This window comes from Bufo bufo, chromosome 7 (assembly GCF_905171765.1).
Source record: "Bufo bufo chromosome 7, aBufBuf1.1, whole genome shotgun sequence".
NCBI lineage: Eukaryota > Metazoa > Chordata > Amphibia > Anura > Bufonidae > Bufo > Bufo bufo.
Window position 1 is genome coordinate 5,386,293 of NC_053395.1, and position 26,283 is coordinate 5,412,575.

General features: G+C 46.3%; 1 protein-coding gene across 1 annotated transcript in view; it reads right to left on the reverse strand.

Annotated features, from left to right (window-relative positions):
• LOC121008276 overlaps window positions 1–26,283 on the reverse strand; it is a 53,986-nt gene that overhangs the window by 19,314 nt on the left and 8,389 nt on the right. Inside the window, exons 4-7 of the mRNA XM_040440721.1 lie at window positions 25,085–25,346; window positions 7,083–7,268; window positions 2,932–2,957; window positions 724–1,003 (exon numbers count right to left, since the gene is read on the reverse strand). Of these exons, the coding sequence (XP_040296655.1) occupies window positions 724–1,003; window positions 2,932–2,957; window positions 7,083–7,268; window positions 25,085–25,346 (754 nt within the window). The remainder of the gene's footprint in view (window positions 1–723; window positions 1,004–2,931; window positions 2,958–7,082; window positions 7,269–25,084; window positions 25,347–26,283) is intronic.

A 26,283-nucleotide genomic window follows, 5' to 3' on the forward strand; every position in this document is an offset into this window, starting at 1 on the left:
AACCCAATTCTATCCTCAAATCTAAGCTTAATCCTAAATTTAACCCGGACTCTAATTACTCCTCATATATAACCCTAAGGCCTCTTGCATACGACCGTATGGCTTGGATCCGCAAAAAATACGGATGATGTCCGTGTGCATTCCGTTTTTTGCGGAACGGAACAGGTGGCCCCTATTAGAACAGTCCTAGCCTTGTCTGTTATGTGGACAATAATAGGACATGTTCTATCTTTAAACGGAACGGAAAAACAGAAATACGGAAACGGAAGGCATACGGAGTACCTTCCGTTTTTTTTGCAGATCCATTGAAATGAATGGTTCCATATACGGTCCGTATACAAAAAGCAAAAAACGGAAGGTAAACGGAGGCCTAAACCAGCCCAAATTCCTAAATCTAATCCTAACCTTAACCATAAAACTAACCTTTAACCCAAACTAAAGCCTATATCTAATCCTAACCTGAAACCTAAGCCTGACCTAAATATAATCCGTACTCTAATTACTCCTCATACTAAACCCTAAACTAAACCCCAATCCTCATCCTAAATCAAACCCAACCTTAAAATAGTAACCTTAGACCTAGTCCTATACCTAACCCTAACAGCGTGCTGCATGTTTAAGGCTTTGTTCACATAAGAACTTTGGTTCCTGTCACAGCTTTGGTTCTCACTCCAGCTCTGTCTCATCCTTGTAGCAGTCTTTTCAAATATGTTTTGTTCTTACCGAGGGTCTTAGATAAAAGCTGTAGTTCCTCATCGTACAGACTGTCGGTGACATCGGTAATGTTGACTCTGCCATTATTCTTGGTATGATAGAGGATCCCGAATGTGCAATGGGACAAGTCCTCACTCAGCTGCTGGTATCCATTATTAGAGATGAGATATGACTGGACAGACAGGACGTGGTCTTTGACCTCAGATGTCAGCAGAGACTTCAGCCAGGAGAAATCTCTATCTGCTGATCTGGAGAAAATCCCGACTTTATGTTTTATTCCAATCACAACCTGGAAATAATACAAGGACCAGACCCAGATGTTACACGGTATTACTGCATGCCATGAAGCACAGCTGAGATTACTGGAGGGGTGGGGTGGAGAAAGCTTTACTGGTGCTGACTGGGGCTTACTAATGGGGTTAATCGAGACTTACTAGGGGTGGCTGATTGGGGCTTACTAGTTTGGATGGAGTGGAACTGACTAGTGGAGACTGAGTTGGAATCAAGTGGGACAAACTAATGGAGATCAATTTGGGAATTGCTAGTGGGGATCAAGTAGGACTTTTGTAGTGGAGATAGAGTGGATATTACTAGTAAGGATAGAAAGGGAATTACTACCGAGGATTGATTTGGAATTACTACTGGGAATTACTGGTGTAGATCTAGTGGGACTTACTTGTGGGGATTGATTTGGAATTAGTAGTGTGGATCCAGTTATTAATTGGGAATACTAGTGGGTTTCCAGTCAGACTTATTAGTGGAGATCAATTGAGAATGACTAGCGAGGATCAAGGACCATGGAGATCATTTGAGGATTACTAGTGAGAATTGAGTGTGATTTACTAATATAGATGGACTGGGAATTATTAATGAGGTTCCAGGAAGACTTACTAAGTAGAGATCACATGAACAGTTGCTGCTTCAATAGCAGAAGGTGCGAGACTGTCAAGGCTGCCAAGGTGTCATATCAATCAAGTGTCCTGCATCCTCAGCTACAGGGAACCCTATCACAGGTGAACAACTCTGCTTGATGAGATGAATCGTAAGAATTGAATTGCTCTTCTCTAGTGAGGATTGAGGGGGAAACCCTAGTGTGGATTGAGTAGGACTTACTGGTGGGGATCAATTAGGACTTCCTCAGTGTATCTTCCCCAGAGTTCCTTCCCCAGCGTTCCTTCCCCAGCGTTCCCTCCCCAGCTTTCCTTCCTCAGCATTCATTCTCAGTGTTCCCTTCCCAATGTTTCTTCCCCAGAGTTCGTTCCTCATCGGTCCTTGACCAACATTACTTCCCCAGTGTTCCTTCCCCAGCATTCCTTCCTAAACATTCCTTCCTCAGTGTTATTTCCTCAGTGTTCATCAGTTTCCCTTCCTCATCGGTCCTTCCTCATTGTTCCTTCCCCAGCATTCCTTCCTCAGTGTTCCTTCCCCAGCATTCCTTCCTCAGTGTTATTTCTTAAGTGTTCCTTCTTCAGTGTTCCTTAACCAGTGTTTCTTCCCCTGTGGTCCTTCCGAAGCATTCCTTTTCCAGTGTTCCTTCTTCAGTGTACCTTACCCAGTGTTCCTTTCCCAGCATTCCTTCCCCAGCGTTCCCTCCCCAGTTTTACTTCCCCAGCATTTCTTCCCCAGTTTTTCTTCCCCAGCATTTCTTCCCCAGCGCTCCCTTCCCCAGCATGCCTTCCCCAGCGTTCCTTCCTCGGGTATATGGAAGCCTTGTACAACCCTTTCCTAGGTTCTGCCCTATAAACCTCTATACACAGTAATCACATACGTGGCTGATTAGTGGCAGTGGTTTCCGTTAAATTGCTCCTTTACTCCTGGCTATGATTTAAGTGGCATTTAGAGACTTTTTTGTCTTTCTTCCATATTCTTTCTAATCTGCAAATAGAGGAGGTAGATGGAAGTGATTGACACAGATTGCAAGCAGAGTGGTCACCCATCCAGAAATTCCTGGACAGTCCCTGAAAGATGGGAACATTTTTCCAATTTCTATATAAAATACAGATGTGTTTGTGCTGTTTTTGAGGCGGTAGTTAAGCTGGTGACTGTGATTGTAATTATCAGCACCCACTGCTCGCAGTAAATTAGGTGATCAGGGGACTGAGCTACAGTCCTCCTCACTTATAACCCCTATCAGTCCTTGTGAGTTTCCAGTGTCACTGATGGCCGGCTACATGGGCCATCATGGGGACCAGGGGAAACTGATCATTTATAGCTCACCTTTGGGGGAGAGACAACGTGAGAACCTGCGGGGTGAAAAAAGATTTAGATAAAATATTTCAGGGAAAATGTGTTTAAGGCTACATGCACACGACCATTGTGTGTTTTGCGGTCTGCAAATCGCGGATACGCAAAACACGGATGGCGTCCGTGTGTGTTCTGCAATTTGCGGAACGGCACGGACAGCCTTTTATATAACTGCCTATTCTTGTCCGGAAAGCGCGGACAAGAATAGGACAGGTTATATATTTTTTGCGGACCACGGAACGGAGCAATGGATGCGGACAGCACACGGAGTGTTGTCCGCATCTTTTGCGGCCCCATTGAAGTGAATGGGTCCGCATCCGAGCCGCCAAAACTGCGGCTCGGATGCGGACCAAAACAACGGCCGTGTGCATGAGGCCTAATATTACTATATGCAAAGTCTGTTCTACTGCTAATACTACTATTATTACTAGTTTTATCACTACTGTTACTAAAACTACTATAAATACTACACCTATTTCTAGCGCTACTAAAATTATACCTTCCTATTATTGTCACGGTTAAAAGCATTGGTACTACTATACTCATTATTATTACTACTACTATTCCTAATATCACTACTATACTCATTATTACTAGTATTACTGCTATTATACTCATTATTACTAGTATTATCCCTACTACAGTATATTCACTGTTACCATTATTTGTATTAATACTACTATACTCATTCTAGTATTCATTATTTCTAGTATTATCACTACTGTAAAGCAAGTTTTTAATTGGTGCTTCCCTTTTAATTCCATGTAGTTGGTTAGTGATGCCTGATACCTGGCCGCATTCCTGCAGTATGAGGTAACTGGACATGCGTAGTAACCTTTAGGTGGGGTGAGGAGGCTCCAGAAGACTAGAAAGCACTTGGTTTTGTAACAAAGCTCTCACCTTTATTAAATACATCATCATGGCAGGATGTCTGGATACCATGACGTCTCTTTGTATCACATGTCGTCGGCTGAGTGCCATGTTGGTCACTGGTCGATAGGAGCTGGCTCATGTGTTTGCACAATTCTTGGTGACTGTTACTTATCTTTACTCTTTGTATATATAGTGCCTTGAAAAAATATTCATAGCATTCACTTTTTCACATTTTATCATGTTACAGCCACAAACTTAAATGTATTTTATTGGGATTTTATGTGACCAACACAAGAAAAGGATACATGGTTTTTGAACATTTTTAATGAATATATATCTGCAAAGTGCGGCATGCATTTGTGTATTCAGCCCTCCTGTATTCGGATCCCCCTAAATAAAATCCAATATGACCAATTGCCTTCAGAAGTAACCTAAAGAAAGTCCACCTGTGTGTAAGTAATTCTCAGTGTAACTCTAGCTGTTCTGTTAAGGCCTTTAAAAGTTTGTTACAGAGCATTAGTTCTCTAGGAACATTAGGAACACACCAGACAGGGCAGGGATAAAGTGGTGGAGAAGTGTAAAGCAGGGTTAGGTTAAAAAAAATATCCCAAGCTCTGAACACCTCATGGAGCACTGTTCAATCCATCATCTGAAAATGGAAAGAGTATGGCACAACTGCAAACCTCCCAAAACACGGCCGTCCATCTAAACTGACAGCACAGGCAATGAGGGCACTAATTAGAGAAGAAGCTAAGGGGCCCATGGTCACTGTGGAGGAGATGCAGAGATCCACAACTCAGGTAGGAGAATCTGTCCACAGGACAACTATTAGTCGTGGACTCCTTTATGGAAAAGTGGCAAGAAGAAAGCCATTTCTGAAAGCAGCCAAAAGGATGTCCCGTTTGCAGTTTGCTGCAAGCCATGTAGGGGACACAGCAAACAAAACATGTGGAAGATGCTCTGGTCAGAGGAGACTAAAGTGGAACTTTTTGGACTAAATGCAAAACGCTATGTGTGGCAGAAAACTAACCCTGGACACACCATCCCCACCATGACACATGGTGGTGACAGCATCATGCTCGGGGGTGCTTTTCTTCAGCAGGGACAGGGAAGCTGGTCAGAGTTTATGGGAAGATGGATGGAGCTAAATACAGGGCAATCCTGGAGGAAAACCTGAGAGAGGCTGCAAAAGACTTGAGACTGGGGCGGAGGTTTACCTTCCAGACGGATAACAACCCTCAACATCCAGCCAGAACTACAATGGAAGGGTTTAGATCAAAGCATCTTCATGAGTTATAACGGCCCAGTCAAAGTCCAGACTTGAGAATTGCTGTTCACAGACGTTCTCCATCTGATCTGACTGAGTGCAAGCCCTTCTGCACAGAAGACTGGGCAAAAATGTCAGCCTCTAGATGGGCAAAGCTGGTAGAGACAGACCCCAAAAGACCTGCAGCTGTAACTGCAGAGAAAGGTGGTCCTACAAAGTTCTGACTCAGGTGGGTTGAATACAAATGCACCCGCACTGTCCAGATTTTTATTTATTAAAAATTTTGAAAACCTTGTATCATTTCCTTCTAACCTCACACAGACTTGTACTTTCTGTTGGTCGATCATATAAAATCCCAATAAAATACTTTTAAGGGCTCATGCCTGTTTTGTGGGCCACAAATTGTGAATCCGCAAAAAATACAGATACCAGCTATGTGTGTTCCACATTTTGTGAAACCGAATGTCTGGGCTATAATACAACAGTCCTATCCTTGGCCGTAATACAGACAATAATAGGACATGTACTGATAAACGAGAATGGAATCCAGCTTCCAAAAATGTGACAGCCTTTATTCAAAAAAGTGCAATAAAAAACGACAAATAGTCCATGTCTACGCGCTTCGGATCACATAATACCGATCCTTACTCATGACAAAGGATAGACATACACACCTGAGTTTAAATAGTAGCCAACTCCAAATCCAGATGAACACAATCAATCTTGGCCACACCTCCACTTTCGTTTTTGAAGTCAAAAAGCTAATACAATTGATATCAAGAAACTTAACTTAAAAACAAAAACAAAAGACTAAGAGAATAATTCAGTAAGAATCAATAATGACGAAAGAGATCATGTTTGCGATTTAAACCTTTGGGGATACACGAGCCCATACAAAAAAATCTAAAATGCTTCCCTGTTCAAAAGCAATCTCCTGTGGTCTCCACCCCGAACGGGTGGATTAACCCTTTCCAACCCCTGAACCTGCAAACCTGAGACGTCTCCCCGATGAGTAATAGCATAGTGTAAACTGACTGCAGACACATTTCTGGTCTTAAGATGTGGAATATCAGAGATGTGTTTGCGAATTCTGACATGTTCTATTTTTTGGGCGGCACGGCTATGCGGACACACATAGAACATGGAATGCACACGGAGTCATTTCTGTTGTTTTTGCAGCACCATTGAAGTGAATGGTTCCACATACGGGCAACAAAGAAAACGGTACAAACACAGAAAAAAAATTACCTTCGTGTGCATGAGCCCTGTGTTTGGATGGAACATGAATTTTTTTTAAAAAAAAGTTCAAGGGGTATGAATACTTTATCAAGGCACTGTTTAACTTTTATCATAGTTTAGAAAACTGTTTATGCACCTAAGTCGTGTTAAGCCTTTTTTTCCCGAACTTCAGATCCTACGATAATACAATTACTCTACTCATTACTATGACTAGTATTATCACTCCACTCACTATTACTGTTATTACTATACTCACTATTACTAGCTTTATTAATACTACTATTGTTATATTATAATAGATTTTATTATATGGAAGACTGTAATACTCTCTTTTACTCTACTCGTATCATTCCATTCATATTCTCCACAACTTTTATGCTTGTTTCCACAGACCTCTGGAGGTACTGACCTCTGGAGGGACTAACCTCTGGAGGAACTGAGCTCTGGAGTCACAGACCTCTGGAGGGACTGAGCTCTGGAGTCACAGACCTCTGGAGGAACTGAGCTCTGGAGTCACAGACCTCTGGAGGAACTGAGCTCTGGAGTCACAGATCTCTGGAGGGACTGAGCTCTGGAGTCACAGACCTCTGGAGGGACTAACCTCTGGAGGAACTGAGCTCTGGAGTCACAGACCTCTGGAGGAACTGAGCTCTGGAGTCACAGACCTCTGGAGGGACTAACCTCTGGAGGCACTGACCTCTGGAGGGACTAACCTCTATAGGCACTGACCTCTGGAGGGACTAACCTCTGGCGTCGTTGTCTGGTGCCGGCTGTTGGGAATTCACCATCCTCTGATACTGGGATTCCTTCTCCGTCTTGCTGAAGATGAAGAAGCCCTTGGTATAGTTCCTTATATCGCGATGGTGTTCCAGCGTCAGAGTCTGCTTCTCATTACTGACCTCATCGACCACCACAACTAGGTTCTTTTTTCCTGTAACCACACTGCTTTACTCAGAGATAGAACCATTGATTAAACCAAAATTTAATGGTAAAGTTGTTTTAATAAAAATGCAGGTTTTTATTTTTAGAATTTTCCATGAAACGCTCAATATGAAATATTTCAATGTGCATATTGACCACTGCATCCTCACAATAGACTGACTCTTCCTGTCCCTTTGCAGCTGGTTCTGTGTACACTAGGGGCAGGGCAGTAGTCATCTCATTATCATAAGTGGGTGGAGTTACAAACTAGCAAAAAACTAGCAATCCTTTTATAAATCTGGAAGCATCTGTAACACCCCAGAGTTGTGTTACTAAACTCTTTTACCCCACTACAATCTGTTAAGAGCATTAACCCTGTTATCTGATGTAATTTTACCTTATATCTTCACTGATGTGCATTATAAAACCTTGTTGAACGTATATTGCTGCAATATCCATGTTCACCAGCAGGCAGCAATGTTCTGTCAAGGATTTAGGTTCAATTTAGTACATCTAGCTGGAATTGTTCATTCCAGCTTAGCTCCCCCCTCTGTGAGCAGAGTGGGCTGTGCCCATATGCTGCAGCATGGGGAGAGAAGGAAGTTAGTGAGGAGTGCCAGCCACCCCTGTTAGGGGAAGGCTGTGCGTGTAGGAGCTCCCAGATATAGGGAATCAAAGCCAGGATCTTGTCTCGGCTGAGACATTGATCATCATCCCCAGCCTGAGCCTTGCAGCCTCAGCTAGAAGAAGAAAGCAGACAACTCCAGTTCCAGGAAGAAGCATACCCTGTGAAGATAGCTGTGAGTAAAGTCCAGAGACCCAGGAGAAGCCATATTCCTCCTCAGCTAGTCAGTCCCCAGACAGCAGAAGATAGAGAGAGCAGAAGCCAAATTCCTGCCACAGTTTAGAGCTACAAGCAGACGTCCTTTCCTGCAAGCTCCAGGTACATGAGAGAGCAGAAGCATAAATTCCTGCCAACCATTGCCAATACCTGCTGGGACCTAAGACTAAAGCTGTATCTTGCTTGGATGAAAGCTACAATCAGTAAAGACAAGTTTGAACTTTACTAAGGGTCTGGATCTCAATTACTGATGCAATAAATTGAGTGTGGTGCTAGTAGGAATTATAGAGGGATTTGCAAGTGAGCCAGGATCCAGGAGTCCAGCCGTACCCAGGTAGGAGACACCGTTGACACAATTATCACCACCATACAGAGACATTACACCACTCTGGCAACACAGTAACCTCTGCACATCACAGAGCATGCTCACTACAATCCTCCCTAGAAGTTTCTCCTTTCCTTCTGTACACAGTAACCTCTGCACATCACAGAGCATGCTCACTACAATCCTCCCTAGAGGTTTCTCCTTTTCTTCTGTACACAGTAATCTCTGCACATCACAGAGCATGCTCACTACAATCCTCTCTAGAAGTTTCTCCTTTCCTTCTGTACACAGTAACCTCTGCACATCACGGAGCATGCTCACTACAATCCTCCCTAGATGTTTCTCCTTTGCTTCTGTACACAGTAACCTCTGCACATCACAGAGCATGCTCACTGAAGGAGTATAAGTAACTCCATTTTGTCTTATTCAGCTACGTGTATTACATTTGGTCAGTGCACTACAAAATCTCCCTCCCCCTTATGGAATGTGTGAAACTTCTTGTGCTGTTTCAGGAATATCCATACATTCCTTAGTTTGTAAGTTTGAACAGTCTTCTAACCATATAAGGTCATCTGGCTCAAGTGTATGCTGGCCTATGTGTCTATACCTGATTGGTCAAATGCTGTTACTATGAGTCTGTCATGGTCTTACCTTCTTGCTGTTCTCCTTCGTTTGACATGTGCTGGCGGCCATCTTGGTTTCTGGGTTTCTTGTAGCCTCCCACCCTGCGGCTCCTCCTTCCCACTGGGAGGAGCTGGATGCCCAGCTCATATATATAGGAGGTCTGTGGCTTCAGTTCCTTGCTTGGTCCTCCTGTGTTCACATGCTTCTAGACTGCTGCTGCTTCTGGTTCCTGATCCTGGTTTCGTCCGACTACCCTGCTGGTTCCTGATCCTGGTTTCGTCCGACTACCCTGCTGGTTCCTGATCCTGGCTTCGTCTGACTACCCTGCTGGTTCCTGATCCAGGCTTCGTCTGACTACCCTTCTGGTTCCTGACCTCTGGCTTCGCAAAGACTCTGCTTCGGTTTCGCCATCCGTTTGGACTTTTGCTTTACAGCTTTATTTTCAATAAAGCCTTCTTATTTTCACTTATCCCTTGTTGTACGTCTGGTTCATGGTTCCGTGACATTAGGACCAAGCCATGAATTCTGACGGTACAGGGCCATCCTCGCTACCCACGCTGGTTGCCAGACTTGATCAGCAGGATCACCTGTTGGGTCGGTTCGCTGTGGCGTTGCAAACCCTGCTTGAACGCACGGCTCATTTCGCTCCCGTTACCGATGGGTCGGTTGTCGCTCCTGGGCCCGCTCCTACTGCCGCTCCGGTTGTTGCGCCAGAGTCTACCCCGACACCTGTTGTTGCACCTGCGGTGTTTCGGGGTATGACCGGTTCTGCCCCTCTTCCACAGCGCTTTGGGGGAGTGCCAACTCAGTGCCGAGGTTTCCTTAACCAGGTGGGCATTTATTTCGAGTTGCTGCCACATGCCTTTCCCACTGAGAGATCAAAGGTGGGCTTCTTGATCTCGCTGCTCTCGGACAAGGCCTTGGCCTGGGCCAGCCCTTTATGGGAGAACAACAATCCGGTGGTTGCCGAGTTTTCCGGTTTTGTTGCTTCTCTTCGGAAGGTATTCGATGTGCCGGCTCGTGCTGCCTCTGCTGCGAAGCTCCTTATGTCCATCAGACAGGGTTCACGATCCGTAGCTGAATACGCCATTGAGTTTCGTACCCTGGCAGCAGAGGTGGGCTGGAATAATGAGGCTCTGGTCGCTGCTTTCTCTCATGGTCTCTCGGATGCCTTGAAGGATGAGGTTGCAGCTAAGGACCTACCAGTGGAGCTCGAGTCTCTTATTTCTTTCCTGATTTTGATTGACACCAGACTCAGGGAGAGACCTTCCTTTAAGGAGAGCCTGCGGAGGTTTTCTAACAGATTGGCGCCTACGTTTGCTGTCCCACCCGTGCCTCCCTCTCCTCCCACGCCTCCTGGGGATGACTTGTCTGGGGGTGAACCCATGCAGCTGGGGTTTGCTCGCCTGTCCGAGGGGGAGAGGGTACTCCGGAGACGCGAGGGCCGATGCATGTACTGTGGTCTCGGTGGGCATTTTCGGTTGGCATGTCCGAACCGTCCGGGAAACGCTCGCACCTGAGATCCTGTCGGGGGCAGATCTTGGGTGGAGTCTCCTCGTCCCCGGTTTCCCGTGTTGACAAACCACTGATCACTGTTGTCCTCTCCTGGGTCGGGGGCTCGGTGACGACCCAGGCGTTGGTGGACTCTGGTGCTGGTGGTTTGTTCATTGATAATGTGTTCGCTGACGCCAATTCCATTCCTCTGCAGGCTCGAGGTTCCCCACTGGCTCTTGAGGCGATAGACGGCAGACCCCTTCTGCCGCCACACGTGACTCATGAGACCCTTCCAGTGGGGATAGCCATTGGTGCCGTTCACAGAGAGTCGGTCTGCCTCCAGGTTATTTCGTCTCCACACTACTCGGTGGTCTTGGGGTACCCCTGGCTCCGGAAGCATAATCCGACTTTCGTTTGGAGATCGGCCGAGATCCTCTCGTGGTCACCGCAGTGTGGGGCTAGTTGCATCCATGGGTCTGTCAAGTTGCTGTGTACTTCCTCGGACTCTCTGTTGCCTCCTGAATACGAGGAGTACCGGGATGTATTCGATAAGGTGCGCGCGGTTGCCCTACCTCCGCACCGCCCATACGATTGTGCCATAGAGTTACAATCTGGTGCCGTTCCTCCTCGTGGCAAAGTCTATCCACTGTGGGTAGCGGAGAATGAGGCCATGGAGGAGTACGTGAGGGAGGCGCTTTCACGCGGACACATTCGCAAATCCTCGTCCCCGGCAGGGGCTGGATTTTTCTTTGTGAAAAAGAAGGGCGGTGAGTTGAGGCCTTGCATCGATTACAGGGGTCTCAATCGCATCACGATCAAGAACGCTTACCCGATACCCTTGATTTCCGAGCTGTTCGATCGCCTTAAAGGGGCCACGGTCTTTACCAAACTCGACCTGAGGGCGGCATATAACCTGGTAAGGATCAAGGCGGGCGATGAGTGGAAGACCGCGTTTAACACCAGGACCGGTCATTATGAATCCTTGGTTATGCCCTTTGGGTTGTGCAATGCGCCCGCAGTCTTTCAGGAATTCATCAACGATGTTTTCCGTGACCTGTTGCAGCAGTGTGTGGTGGTCTATTTGGATGACATCTTGGTATATTCTGAATCCATGGAGGCCCACATTCTGGATGTCAGACGAGTGTTGCAACGGTTACGAGAGAACAAGCTGTTTGGTAAGCTTGAGAAATGCGAATTTCACCGATCCCAGGTAACCTTCTTAGGTTACATCATTTCCGCTGAGGGGTTCTCCATGGATCCTGAGAAGGTTTCGGCTGTCTTACAGTGGCCCCAGCCCAGTGGTCTTCGTTCCCTGCAGCGCTTTTTGGGCTTCGCCAATTATTATCGGAAGTTCATCAGGGACTTTTCCATGCTAGCCAAGCCTCTCACGGATCTGACCAGGAAGGGCAGTAATTCCCAGGTCTGGCCGCTCGAGGCCATCCGAGCTTTTGAGGCTCTAAAGTCCGCCTTTGTGTCGGCTCCGATTCTGTCGCATCCCAACCCTGGGTTGCCCTTTGTCCTCGAGGTGGACGCGTCTGAGACGGGAGTAGGCGCCCTTCTGTCTCAGCGTAGAACACCAGAGGGTCCTCTGCTTCCTTGTGGGTTTTACTCCCGGAAACTGTCTTCCGCGGAGTGCAACTATCAGATTGGTGACAGGGAGTTATTGGCCATCGTGCAGGCCCTTAAAGAATGGAGGCACTTGCTCGAGGGTTCGGTGGTTCCGGTCCTCATCCTGACGGACCACAAGAATCTGACCTACCTTTCTGAGGCCAAGAGATTGACACCACGTCAGGCCAGATGGGCTCTGTTCTTGTCACGTTTTAATTACGTGGTCTCCTACCTACCCGGTTCCAAGAACATCAGGGCGGATGCCTTATCACGGCAGTACTCCGAGCTGTCCAGGGAGGAGTCGATTCCGACTTCGGTCATACCTCCGAATCAGATCTTGGCCGCCATTCGCACCAGCCTGACCTCTCCCCTGGGTGAGCAGATTTTGGCGGCTCAATCTGGTGCTCCCTCTGGGAGACCCAACGGCAGATGTTTTGTGCCTGAGGAGTTGCGCACTCGGTTGTTGCGAACCTACCATAACTCCAAGACCGCGGGGCATCCTGGAAAGAATCAGCTGTCCTGGGCTGTTTCACGTCTGTTCTGGTGGCCTTCCCTACGTTCCGACATCGCCGCATATGTAGCGGCATGCTCCGTTTGTGCCCAGAGTAAGTCCCCTCGGCACCTTCCGTTGGGCCTTCTGCAACCCATAGCCACCGGGGAGCGCCCATGGTCACACCTGGGGATGGATTTCATTGTGGACCTCCCTGCATCCCGAGGCCATACGGTCATTCTCATGATTGTGGATCGGTTTTCCAAAATGTGCCACTGTGTTCCTCTCAAGAAGTTACCCTCTGCACAAGAGTTGGCCACGATTTTTGCCAGGGAGGTCTTCCGGTTGCACGGTTTGCCCAAGGAGATTGTGTCGGATCGGGGGAGTCAGTTTGTGTCCAGGTTCTGGCGCGCCTTTTGCTCCCAGTTGGGGATTCATCTCTCCTTCTCCTCGGCCTACCACCCTCAGTCCAATGGGGCCGCAGAACGATCCAATCAGGCCTTGGAGCAATTCCTTCGTTGCTATGTCTCCGATCACCAAGACAATTGGGTTGACCTCCTGCCTTGGGCTGAGTTTGCCAGGAACACGGCGGTGAACTCTTCCTCTGGGACGTCTCCCTTCATGGCCAATTATGGGTTCCAACCTGCCGTGTTACCGGAGGTATTCTCTCCCCAGGATATTCCGGCTGTGGAGGATCACCTTTCCGTCCTACGTGCTTCTTGGGTACTGATCCAGAAGTCCCTTGAGGTCTCTGCGCAGCGCCAGAGACTCCAGGCTGATCGCAGACGAGCGCCTGCTCCTTCCTACCAGGTCAGAGACCGTGTATGGTTGTCCACCCGCAACCTCAACCTTCGAGTGCCCACTCCCAAGCTGGCGCCTCGCTTTGTTGGTCCCTTCCGAGTGCTTCGCAGGGTAAACCCGGTAGCCTATGCCCTTGCGCTTCCTCCTGGCATGCGGATCTCCAACGTGTTTCATGTCTCCCTGTTGAAGCCACTGGTGTGTAATCGTTTCACTTCCTCGGTTCCTCGGCCTCGTCCGGTCCTAGTGGGTAATCGTGAGGAGTATGAGGTGAGCAATATCCTGGACTCACGCCTGGTCCGCGGTCGGGTGCAGTTTTTGGTCTATTGGCGTGGTTATGGTCCAGAGGAGCGTTCCTGGGTTCCCTCCGCAGATGTCCATGCTCCTGCCTTGCTCCGAGCCTTCCACGCACGCTTCCCTCAGAAACCGTTCTTTACTCCGCGGAGGAGGGGCCCTTGAGGGGGAGGTACTGTCATGGTCTTACCTTCTTGCTGTTCTCCTTCGTTTGACATGTGCTGGCGGCCATCTTGGTTTCTGGGTTTCTTGTAGCCTCCCACCCTGCGGCTCCTCCTTCCCACTGGGAGGAGCTGGATGCCCAGCTCATATATATAGGAGGTCTGTGGCTTCAGTTCCTTGCTTGGTCCTCCTGTGTTCACATGCTTCTAGACTGCTGCTGCTTCTGGTTCCTGATCCTGGTTTCGTCCGACTACCCTGCTGGTTCCTGATCCTGGTTTCGTCCGACTACCCTGCTGGTTCCTGATCCTGGCTTCGTCTGACTACCCTGCTGGTTCCTGATCCAGGCTTCGTCTGACTACCCTTCTGGTTCCTGACCTCTGGCTTCGCAAAGACTCTGCTTCGGTTTCCCCATCCGTTTGGACTTTTGCTTTACAGCTTTATTTTCAATAAAGCCTTCTTATTTTCACTTATCCCTTGTTGTACGTCTGGTTCATGGTTCCGTGACAGAGTCATCTAATATGTTAATGCAGAGCTCATGTGTGATCGATACCATAGGTCGAATACTAATGCTAACATATGATTGGATGTCAAGGAAGCTCAACCCCCTCTATTATAACTGTTTGCCAACTGTGGAATAAACTAGAATGGATTGGAACTAGACATGTGTTCAGTGTTTTATCTGATTCATTCTCCCGATACCGGATAGACTTAATTCAAGCTGATCACCGAAATCATGTGTCAGGGACACGTTAGGCAAGAGAGTATATTGCCCAACAGCTTGGGGGCTCTGTTCCGGGATTGGGAGGGTCCTCTTCAGGTCTACAGTGAAAGACATCAATTCTTGTCCTCCTCTTGGACCTGGAGCAATGACCAAAATCGCAATCAAGTAAGTCGAACCATCTATTTATGATTTTGGTGGATTGCGATGTCTGGGACACGCAAATGTTGATTGTAAGCGGCTCAGGGAGTCCATATCGTGAGATATAAAAAGTGCACTATATGAATAATCTGTTCCGGGAACAGAAGGTTACAAGCTTGAATTAACTCTTATGTATATATAGTATAAGTATTTTAGAAGTGATAAGATTATCTGTCTGTGTGAGATGTTGACCGGGTGGTAAGTGTACGGTCACATCCCACTGTGAAATCATTCTGTTTCCATCACTGCCAACATGTAAACTTTATGTTGCACGGTCTAGTCCCACAAATTACTTCCTAGTTAACACATGGGTAGACAATTTGGCAGGATGTGAGAATTGACAGTTAAAATGTGAAACAGAATGTTATGCCCGGCTGGCAACAGGGATGAAAAGCTGTAATAATCTGTGAAGTTAGAAGCTTACAGACAGTGTACATCAGAACTCCCGTGAAGGGGGGCTATGGTGAGTGAGAAAGCAGAGCAGTGTCAGGAAGTTATTTGAGAAAAAAAAAAAAAAGGTGCCTCAGTGTCTGCAAACAGAAAGGGCTTGTGTTAAACGTTCAGATTTGTAAGTTTGAACAGCCTTCTAACCATATGAGTAGAGATGGCCCGAACTATCCGACGGCGAACAGTTCCCGGCGAACATAGCTTGTTCGCGTTCGCCTCTGCCGGGCGAACACATGCGATGTTCGGTCCGCCCCCTATACATCATCATTGAGCAAACTTTGACCCTGTACCTCACAGTCAGCAGACACATTCCAGCCAATCAGCAGCATACCCTCCCTCCCAGACCCTCCCACCTCCTGCACAGCATCCATTTTAGATTCATTCTGAAGCTGCAGTCTTAGTGAGAGGAGGGAGACTGTAACTGCTGCTGATTTAATTGGGAAATCGATAGCTAGGCTAGTGAATTCAGTGTCCACTCCAGTCCTGAAAGACTCATCTGATCTCTGCTGTAAGGACAGCGTCCTGACAGCACCCCAAAAAGCCCTTTTTAGGGCTGCAACATTAGTCTGCTTTTTTTTTTTCCTTTATATACATATTGCAGTTGCCTGGCCTGCCTGTGTGTGAGGAGCTGCAGGCCCACAGACTGTAGTGTGCCCACTGCCAGTGCTCACCCCTGTCATTCCGTGTGGCACAGGACTTTGCTTAAAAAAAGGCACTTAATTTTTACACTTTAATCTAAGGTTAGTTGCCTGCCAGTGTGTGTCAGGCTGACTTCCACTGACTGTAGTGTGCCCACTGCCAGTGCCCACCCCTGTCATCCCGAGTGGCACAGGACTTTGCTTAAAAAATAGGCACTTAATTTTTACACTTTAATCTAAGGTTAGTTGCCTGCCAGTGTGTGTCAGGCTGACTTCCACTGACTGTAGTGTGCCCACTGCCAGTGCCCACCACTCATACCGGCTGGCACAGGGCTTTGCTTAAAAAAGGCATTTAATTTTTACACTTTAATGTAATTTCAGCTGCTTGCCTGCTGCTAGTGTGTGTCAGGCCGACTTCAACTGACTGTAGTGTGCCCACTGCCAGTGCCCACCCCTGTCATACCGAGTGGCACAGGACTTTGCTTAAAAAATAGGCACTTAATTTTTACACTTTAATCTAAGGTTAGTTGCCTGCCAGTGTGTGTCAGGCTGACTTCCACTGACTGTAGTGTGCCCACTGCCAGTGCCCACCACTCATACCGGCTGGCACAGGACTTTGCATAAAAAAGGCATTTAATTTTTACACTTTAGTGTAATTTCAGCTGCTTGCCTGCTGCTAGTGTGTGTCAGGCCGACTTCAACTGACTGTAGTGTGCCCACTGCCAGTGCCCACCCCTGTCATACCGAGTGGCACAGGACTTTGCTTAAAAAATAGGCACTTAATTTTTACACTTTAATCTAAGGTTAGTTGCCTGCCAGTGTGTGTCAGGCTGACTTCCACTGACTGTAGTGTGCCCACTGCCAGTGCCCACCACTCATACCGGCTGGCACAGGACTTTGCATAAAAAAGGCATTTAATTTTTACACTTTAGTGTAATTTCAGTTGCTTGCCTGCTGCCAGTGTGTGTCAGGCCCGCTTCCACTGACTGTAGTGTGCCCACTGCCAGTGCCAACCACTGATACCGGGTGGCACAGTAGCTTGCCGATAAATAAGGCATTTAATTTTTAGACAGTAGTCTAAATTCAGTTGCTTGCCTGCTGCCAGTCAGTGTGTCAGGCCCTCTTCCACTGACTGTAGTGTGCCCACTGCCAGTGCCAACCACTCATACCGGGTGGCACAGTAGCTTGCCGATAAATAAGGCATTTAATTTTTACACTTTAGTGTAATTTCAGTTGCTTGCCTGCTGCCAGTGTGTGTCAGGCCCGCTTCTACTGACTGTAGTGTGCCCACTGCCAGTGCCAACCACTCATACCGGGTGGCACAGTAGCTTGCCGATAAATAAGGCATTTAATTTTTACACTTTAGTGTAATTTCAGTTGCTTGCCTGCTGCCAGTGTGTGTCAGGCCCGCTTCTACTGACTGTAGTGTGCCCACTGCCAGTGCCAACCACTGATACCGGGTGGCACAGTAGCTTGCCGATAAATAAGGCATTTAATTTTTAGACAGTAGTCTAAATTCAGTTGCTTGCCTGCTGCCAGTGTGTGTCAGGCCCGCTTCCACTGACTGTAGTGTGCCCACTGCCAGTGCCAACCACTGATACCGGGTGGCACAGTAGCTTGTCGATAAATAAGGCATTTAATTTTTACACTTTAGTGTAATTTCAGTTGCTTGCCTGCTGCCAGTGTGTGTCAGGCCCGCTTCCACTGACTGTAGTGTGCCCACTGCCAGTGCCAACCACTGATACCGGGTGGCACAGTAGCTTGCCGATAAATAAGGCATTTAATTTTTAGACAGTAGTCTAAATTCAGTTGCGTAACCCTTACACTACCTGATCGATACAACATCATACCTGATCGTATACACACACTGGATGTTTTAAAGCACGTTATTCCAAACAATTTAGGAATGTTAGTTGATTTATGCCCTTTATGGATTAAAACCCGACTCTGCGTCCACTACGTAATTTTCCATGGGAGTTTTGCCATAGATCCCCCTCCGGCATGCCACAGTCCAGGTGTTAGACCCCTTGAAACAACTTTCTCATCACTATTGTGGCCAGAAAGAGTCCCTGTGGGTTTTAAAATTCGCCTGTCTATTGAAGTCTATGGCGGTTCGCCCGGTTCGCCAGTTCGCGAACATTTGCGGAAGTTCGCGTTCGCTGTTCGCGAACTGAAAATTTTATGTTCGCGACATCACTACATATGAGGTCATCTGGCTCAAGTGTCTGCTGGCCTATGTGTCTATACCTGATTGGTCAAATGCTGTTACTATGAGTCATCTAATATGTTAATGCAGAGCTCATGTGTGATCATACCATAGGTCGAATACTAATGCTAACATATGATTGGATGTCAAGGAAGCTCAACCCTCTCTATTATAACTGTTTGCCAACTGTGGAATAAACCAGAATGGATTGGAAATAGACATGTGTTCAGTGCTCATCTAATTCATTCTCCCAGTACCGGATAGAGTTAATTCAAGCTGATCACCGAAATCATGTGTCAGGGACACGTTAGGCAAGAGAGTATATTGCCCAACACTCACTACAATCCTCCCTAGAAGTTTCTCCTTTCCTTCTGTACACAGTAACCTCTGCACATCACAGAGCATGCTCACTACAATCCTCCCTAGAAGTTTCTTCTTTCCTTCTGTACACAGTAACCTCTGCACATCACAGAGCATGCTCAGTACAATCCTCCCTAGAAGTTTCTCCTTTCCTTCTGTACACAGTAATCTCTGCACATCACAGAGCATGCTCACTACAATCCTCCCTAGAAGTTTCTCCTTTCCTTCTGTACACAGTAACCTCTGCACATCACAGAGCATGCTCACTACAATCCTCCCTAGAAGTTTCTTCTTTCCTTCTGTACACAGTAACCTCTGCACATCACAGAGCATGCTCACTACAATCCTCCCTAGAAGTTCCTCCTTTCCTTCTGTACACAGTAACTTCTGCACATCACAGAGCATGCTCACTACAATCCTCCCTAGAAGTTTCTCCTTTCCTTCTGTACACAGTAACCTCTGCACATCACAGAGCATGCTCACTACTATCCTCCCTAGAAGTTTCTCCTTTCCTTCTGTACACAGTAACCTCTGCACAGCACAGAGCATGCTCACTACTATCCTCCCTAGAAGTTTCTCCTTTCCTTCTGTACACAGTAACCTCTGCACATCACAGAGCATGCTCACTACAATCCTCCCTAGAAGTTTCTCCTTTCCTTCTGTACACAGTAACCTCTGCACAGCACAGAGCATGCTCACTACTATCCTCCCTAGAAGTTTCTCCTTTCCTTCTGTACACAGTAACCTCTGCACATCACAGAGCATGCTCACTACAATCCTCCCTAGAAGTTTCTCCTTTCCTTCTGTACACAGTAACCTCTGCACACAGAGCATGCTCACTACAATCCTCCCTAGAAGTTTCTTCTTTCCTTCTGTACACAGTAACCTCTGCACATCACAGAGCATGCTCACTACTATCCTCCCTAGAAGTTCCTCCTTTCCTTCTGAAAGGGATTTTTCATAAATCGTTTGATACATCACAGATAAAACATATATTATACAAGCCTCATCTCTGATGCATGCAGCACATCGAAATAAGCACGTAACACACCCTCTGCCAATCCTGGACACAATAGCAGCATCTCTGAACAAAGGAGCTATTTAACATCTCACCTCACATACAATGATAGCAACTTATTCAACTTATTAGCATGTAGAGAAAACCTGTTCTATGTAAAATAACCCTTTTGCAAGTATTGTATACAGCAGATACCAGCATTGTTTAACAAAGTTTCAACTGTAATTTGGTGACACATGTTCCCAGAGCCTCTTTAGAAATACCAGGAGTGTTCCAATTGGACCTTGAGAAACAATATGCGCCCACCCCCAAAAAAGCCCTATAAGTATGTGATGAAAAATAAAGATGTCAGATATTTAACAACCTAAGTTCGGTCTGGGCTGATATTTATCTCTCTGATCAGAAGCAAAGGGATATTCATTGCACAGGGAAATATTCATGGGTTGGAGGTCTGATGCCTCATCTTATACCAGCATAAACCTGCCTGAAGAAAACCGCTAACACCTTCTGTACACAGTAACCTCTGCACATCACAGAGCATGCTCACTACTATCCTCCCTAGAGGTTTCTCCTTTCCTTCTGTACACAGTAACCTCTGCACATCACAGAGCATGCTCACTACAATCCTCCCTAGAAGTTTCTCCTTTCCTTCTGTACACAGTAACCTCTGCACATCACAGAGCATGCTCACTACTATCCTCCCTAGAAGTTTCTCCTTTCCTTCTGTACACAGTAACCTCTGCACATCACAGAGCATGCTCACTACAATCCTCCCTAGAAGTTTCTCCATTTCTTCTGTACACAGTAACCTCTGCACATCACAGAGCATGCTCACTACTATCCTCCCTAGAAGTTTCTCCTTTCCTTCTGTACACAGTAACCTCTGCACATCACAGAGCATGCTCAGTACAATCCTCCCTAGAGGTTTCTCCTTTCCTTCTGTACACAGTAACCTCTGCACATCACAGAGCATGCTCAGTACAATCCTCCCTAGAAGTTTCTCCATTTCTTCTGTACACAGTAACCTCTGCACATCACAGAGCATGCTCACTACTATCCTCCCTAGAAGTTTCTCCTTTCCTTCTGTACACAGTAACCTCTGCACATCACAGAGCATGCTCAGTACAATCCTCCCTAGAAGTTTCTCCTTTCCTTTTGTACACAGTAACCTCTGCACATCACAGAGCATGCTCACTACAATCCTCCCTAGAGGTTTCTCCTTTCCTTCTGTACACAGTAACCTCTGCACATCACAGAGCATGCTCAGTACAATCCTCCCTAGAAGTTTCTCCATTTCTTCTGTACACAGTAACCTCTGCACATCACAGAGCATGCTCACTACTATCCTCCCTAGAAGTTTCTCCTTTCCTTCTGTACACAGTAACCTCTGCACATCACAGAGCATGCTCAGTACAATCCTCCCTAGAAGTTTCTCCTTTCCTTCTGTACACAGTAACCTCTGCACATCACAGAGCATGCTCAGTACAATCCTCCCTAGAAGTTTCCCCATTTCTTCTGTACACAGTAACCTCTGCACATCACAGAGCATGCTCACTACTATCCTCCCTAGAAGTTTCTCCTTTCCTTCTGTACACAGTAACCTCTGCACATCACAGAGCATGCTCACTACTATCCTCCCTAGAAGTTTCTCCTTTCCTTCTGTACACAGTAACCTCTGCACATCACAGAGCATGCTCACTACAAGCCTCCCTAGAAGTTTCTCCTTTCCTTCTGTACACAGTAACCTCTGCACATCACAGAGCATGCTCTCTACAATCCTCCCTAGAAGTTTCTTCTTTCCTTCTGTACACAGTAACCTCTGTACATCACAGAGCATGCTCACTACAATCCTCCCTAGAAGTTTCTCCTTTCCTTCTGTACACAGTAACCTCTGCACATCACAGAGCATGCTCACTACAATCCTCCCTAGAAGTTCCTCCTTTCCTTCTGTACACAGTAACCTCTGCACATCACAGAGCATGCTCACTACTATCCTCCCTAGAAGTTTCTCCTTTCCTTCTGTACACAGTAACCTCTGCACATCACAGAGCATGCTCACTACAATCCTCCCTAGAAGTTTCTCCATTCCTTCTGTACACAGTAACCTCTGCACATCACAGAGCATGCTCACTACTATCCTCCCTAGAAGTTCCTCCTTTCCTTCTGTACACAGTAACCTCTGCACATCACAGAGCATGCTCACTACAATCCTCCCTAGAAGTTTCTCCTTTCCTTCTGTACACAGTAACCTCTGCACATCACAGAGCATGCTCACTACAATCCTCCCTAGAAGTTTCTCCATTCCTTCTGTACACAGTAACCTCTGCACATCACAGAGCATGCTCACTACAATCCTCCCTAGAAGTTCCTCCTTTCCTTCTGTACACAGTAACCTCTGCACATCACAGAGCATGCTCACTACAATCCTCCCTAGAAGTTTCTCCTTTCCTTCTGTACACAGTAACCTCTGTACATCAGAGCATGCTCACTACAATCCTCCCTAGAAGTTTCTCCATTCCTTCTGTACACAGTAACCTCTGCACATCACAGAGCATGCTCACTACAATCCTCCCTAGAAGTTTCTCCTTTCCTTCTGTACACAGTAACCTCTGCACAGCACAGAGCATGCTCACTACAATCCTCCCTAGAAGTTTCTCCATTCCTTCTGTACACAGTAACCTCTGCACATCACAGAGCATGCTCACTACAATCCTCCCTAGAAGTTTCTCCTTTCCTTCAGTACACAGTAACCTCTGCACATCACAGAGCATGCTCACTACAATCCTCCCTAGAAGTTCCTCCTTTCCTTCTGTACACAGTAACCTCTGCACATCACAGAGCATGCTCACTACAATCCTCCCTAGAAGTTTCTCCTTTCCTTCTGTACACAGTAACCTCTGCACATCACAGAGCATGCTCAGTACAATCCTCCCTAGAAGTTTCTCCTTTCCTTCAGTACACAGTAACCTCTGCACATCACAGAGCATGCTCACTACAATCCTCCCTAGAAGTTTCTCCTTTTCTTCTGTACACAGTAACCTCTGCACATCACAGAGCATGCTCACTACAATCCTCCCTAGACGTTTCTCCTTTCCTTCTGTACACAGTAACCTCTGCACATCACAGAGCATGCTCACTACAATCCTCCCTAGAAGTTTCTCCTTTCCTTCTGTACACAGTAACCTCTGTACATCACAGAGCATGCTCACTACAATCCTCCCTAGAAGTTTCTTCTTTCCTTCTGTACACAGTAACCTCTGTACATCACAGAGCATGCTCAGTACAATCCTCCCTAGAAGTTTCTTCTTTCCTTCTGTACTCAGTAACCTCTGCACATCACAGAGCATGCTCACTACTATCCTCCCTAGAGGTTTCTCCTTTCCTTCTGTACACAGTAACCTCTGCACATCACAGAGCATGCTCACTACTATCCTCTCTAGAAGTTTCTCCTTTCCTTCTGTACACAGTAACCTCTGCACATCACAGAGCATGCTCACTACAATCCTCCCTAGAAGTTTCTCCTTTCCTTCTGTACACAGTAACCTCTGCACATCACAGAGCATGCTCACTACTATCCTCTCTAGAAGTTTCTCCTTTCCTTCTGTACACAGTAACCTCTGCACATCACAGAGCATGCTCACTACAATCCTCCCTAGAAGTTCCTCCTTTCCTTCTGTACACAGTAACCTCTGCACATCACAGAGCATGCTCACTACTATCCTCTCTAGAAGTTTCTCCTTTCCTTCTGTACACAGTAACCTCTGCACATCACAGAGCATGCTCACTACAATCCTCCCTAGAAGTTTCTCCTTTCCTTCTGTACACAGTAACCTCTGCACATCACAGAGCATGCTCACTACAATCCTCCCTAGAAGTTTCTCCATTCCTTCTGTACACAGTAACCTCTGCACATCACAGAGCATGCTCACTACAATCCTCCCTAGAAGTTTCTCCTTTCCTTCTGTACACAGTAACCTCTGCACATCACAGAGCATGCTCACTACTATCCTCCCTAGAGGTTTCTCCTTTCCTTCTGTACACAGTAACCTCTGCACATCACAGAGCATGCTCACTACTATCCTCCCTAGAAGTTTCTCCTTTCCTTCTGTACACAGTAACCTCTGCACATCACAGAGCATGCTCACTACAATCCTCCCTAGAGGTTTCTTCTTTCCTTCTGTACACAGTAACCTCTGCACATCACAGAGCATGCTCACTACAATCCTCCCTAGAAGTTTCTTCTTTCCTTCTGTACACAGTAACCTCTGCACATCACAGAGCATGCTCACTACTATCCTCCCTAGAAGTTTCTTCTTTCCTTCTGTACACAGTAACCTCTGCACATCACAGAGCATGCTCACTACAATCCTCCCTAGAAGTGTCTTCTTTCCTTCTGTACACAGTAACCTCTGCACATCACAGAGCATGCTCACTACAAACCTCCCTAGAAGTGTCTTCTTTCCTTCTGTACACAGTAACTTCTGCACATCACAGAGCATGCTCACTACAATCCTCCCTAGAGGTTTCTCCTTTCCTTCTGTACACAGTAACTTCTGCACATCACAGAGCATGCTCAGTACAATCCTCCCTAGAAGTTTCTCCTTTCCTTCTGTACACAGTAACCTCTGCACATCACAGAGCATGCTCACTACAATCCTCCCTAGAAGTTTCTCCTTTCCTTCTGTACACAGTAACTTCTGTACATCACAGAGCATGCTCACTACAATCCTCCCTAGAAGTTCCTCCTTTCCTTCTGTACACAGTAATCTCTGCACATCACAGAGCATGCTCACTACAATCCTCCCTAGAAGTTTCTCCTTTCCTTCTGTACACAGTAACCTCTGCACATCACAGAGCATGCTCACTACAATCCTCCCTAGAAGTTTCTCCTTTCCTTCTGTACACAGTAACCTCTGCACATCACAGAGCATGCTCACTACTATCCTCCCTAGAAGTTTCTCCTTTCCTTCTGTACACAGTAACCTCTGCACATCACAGAGCATGCTCACTACAATCCTCCCTAGAAGTTTCTCCTTTCCTTCTGTACACAGTAACCTCTGCACATCACAGAGCATGCTCACTACAATCCTCCCTAGAAGTTTCTCCTTTCCTTCTGTACACAGTAACCTCTGTACATCACAGAGCATGCTCACTACAATCCTCCCTAGAAGTTCCTCCTTTCCTTCTGTACACAGTAACCTCTGCACATCACAGAGCATGCTCACTACAATCCTCCCTAGAAGTTCCTCCTTTCCTTCTGTACACAGTAACCTCTGTACATCACAGAGCATGCTCACCACTCTTTCATATAAAAGTCAAATGTGCTGAAAACTGGACACTATCTCTACTCTCTCCCTGTACAATGACTCCTGCATAGACCACAAAGCATGCCCTCAGAAATCTCCTATAGAAATGAATGAGTTTTCCTCAGGGAGATTTTTTTATGTTGTGACTAAATAGATGCCACTATGGACACCCAGAGCTGGTTTTGGACTGTTGTTTGCACTGAGCATCGGGAGACGGTGCAAAGTACACGTACAATGATCCCCCTTGACCACTGTTGCCCGGTTTAGACAGCATCTAGCCCATGAAAGTCTCTTACCTCGCTGTGACAGTGACTTAACCCTCTGAAAAGCTGCTGTCCCCTGCGTCCATTCATGTTCTTTCGATACATAGATGCAGAACGTGTATTCAGAAAACTTTTTTTCCCAATTCTTTTCCTTCATTTCCATAATGTTGATGAGATTCACGTTCCTCACTTGTTCTTGGAAATGTACAGAATGAATTTCTCTAAGTAACCACTGGACATCTTTATCTTCTAGAGCTGAGACGATGGCGACGTTGTGTCCTGACATCATCTTACCCTGTGATATCACAGAGCATTATGAAAGTTAAACATGGGGCACCACTGATTATGAGGATAGGACAGAAACGAGCTTGTATTTATGTTATATGTCACCGCCTTGTTAGGTGACCCTGTGTAACAGGACAGAGTATACCTACAGTCCAGACTAGGCCAATTCATACCCCTCAGGCCATATGGTACCCCCATCAGTAGCAGTGATAGACACAAGAATTACTTAATTTTTCAGCATGTTATTGGTAAGTTAAGTGAGAACGCTAACTGACTGCAATCTTAAAACTCCAAACACATAGACTTTTATTACTTCAACCAGAAAAACTTGACTGTTCATAATATAACAAAAGTCATAACATCTTGAAACTTCAACTTATAGGTGGCTTTACATGGGGCGATAAACTACTGTTAGCAGGAGGATGCTAATTTGATTTCTCTCCTACCGGTCCAGACTGATTGGCATCGTACTGACAATCTTACAGAATGGCATGAAAATTTATAGAACCACACAACATAGATAAACAACCATACACATATAATAAAAGCCATGAGAAAGTTTCTCCATTTCTCACGGTATCCATGAACATTACTATCAATCCGGGGCCAATAGTCTGTGGTGGAATGCACCAAAGATTTACTTCTAGACGTATTGACTTGGGATTTAGAAATTTGCTGTGTCTTAATAAAGCAGAAATCTAGCTCTGAAAGGGTCCTTCAACCACACTTCAATATTAGGTCAATGGACCTCTTGCTTCTGAGCTCCACCTCGTGCTTAGTGGCAAAAGACTTGAGAAAGACTCTGCGAGGTGGAGATGTTGTCTTTTTAACTCAAAACCTCTTCTTCATAATAATATGTAATAAACATCTATAGACCCTCCTGCCCATCTATATAACCTTGTGGGAGGAAAAATGTGTCATTACTAATGTGATCATCTTTGGTCAGT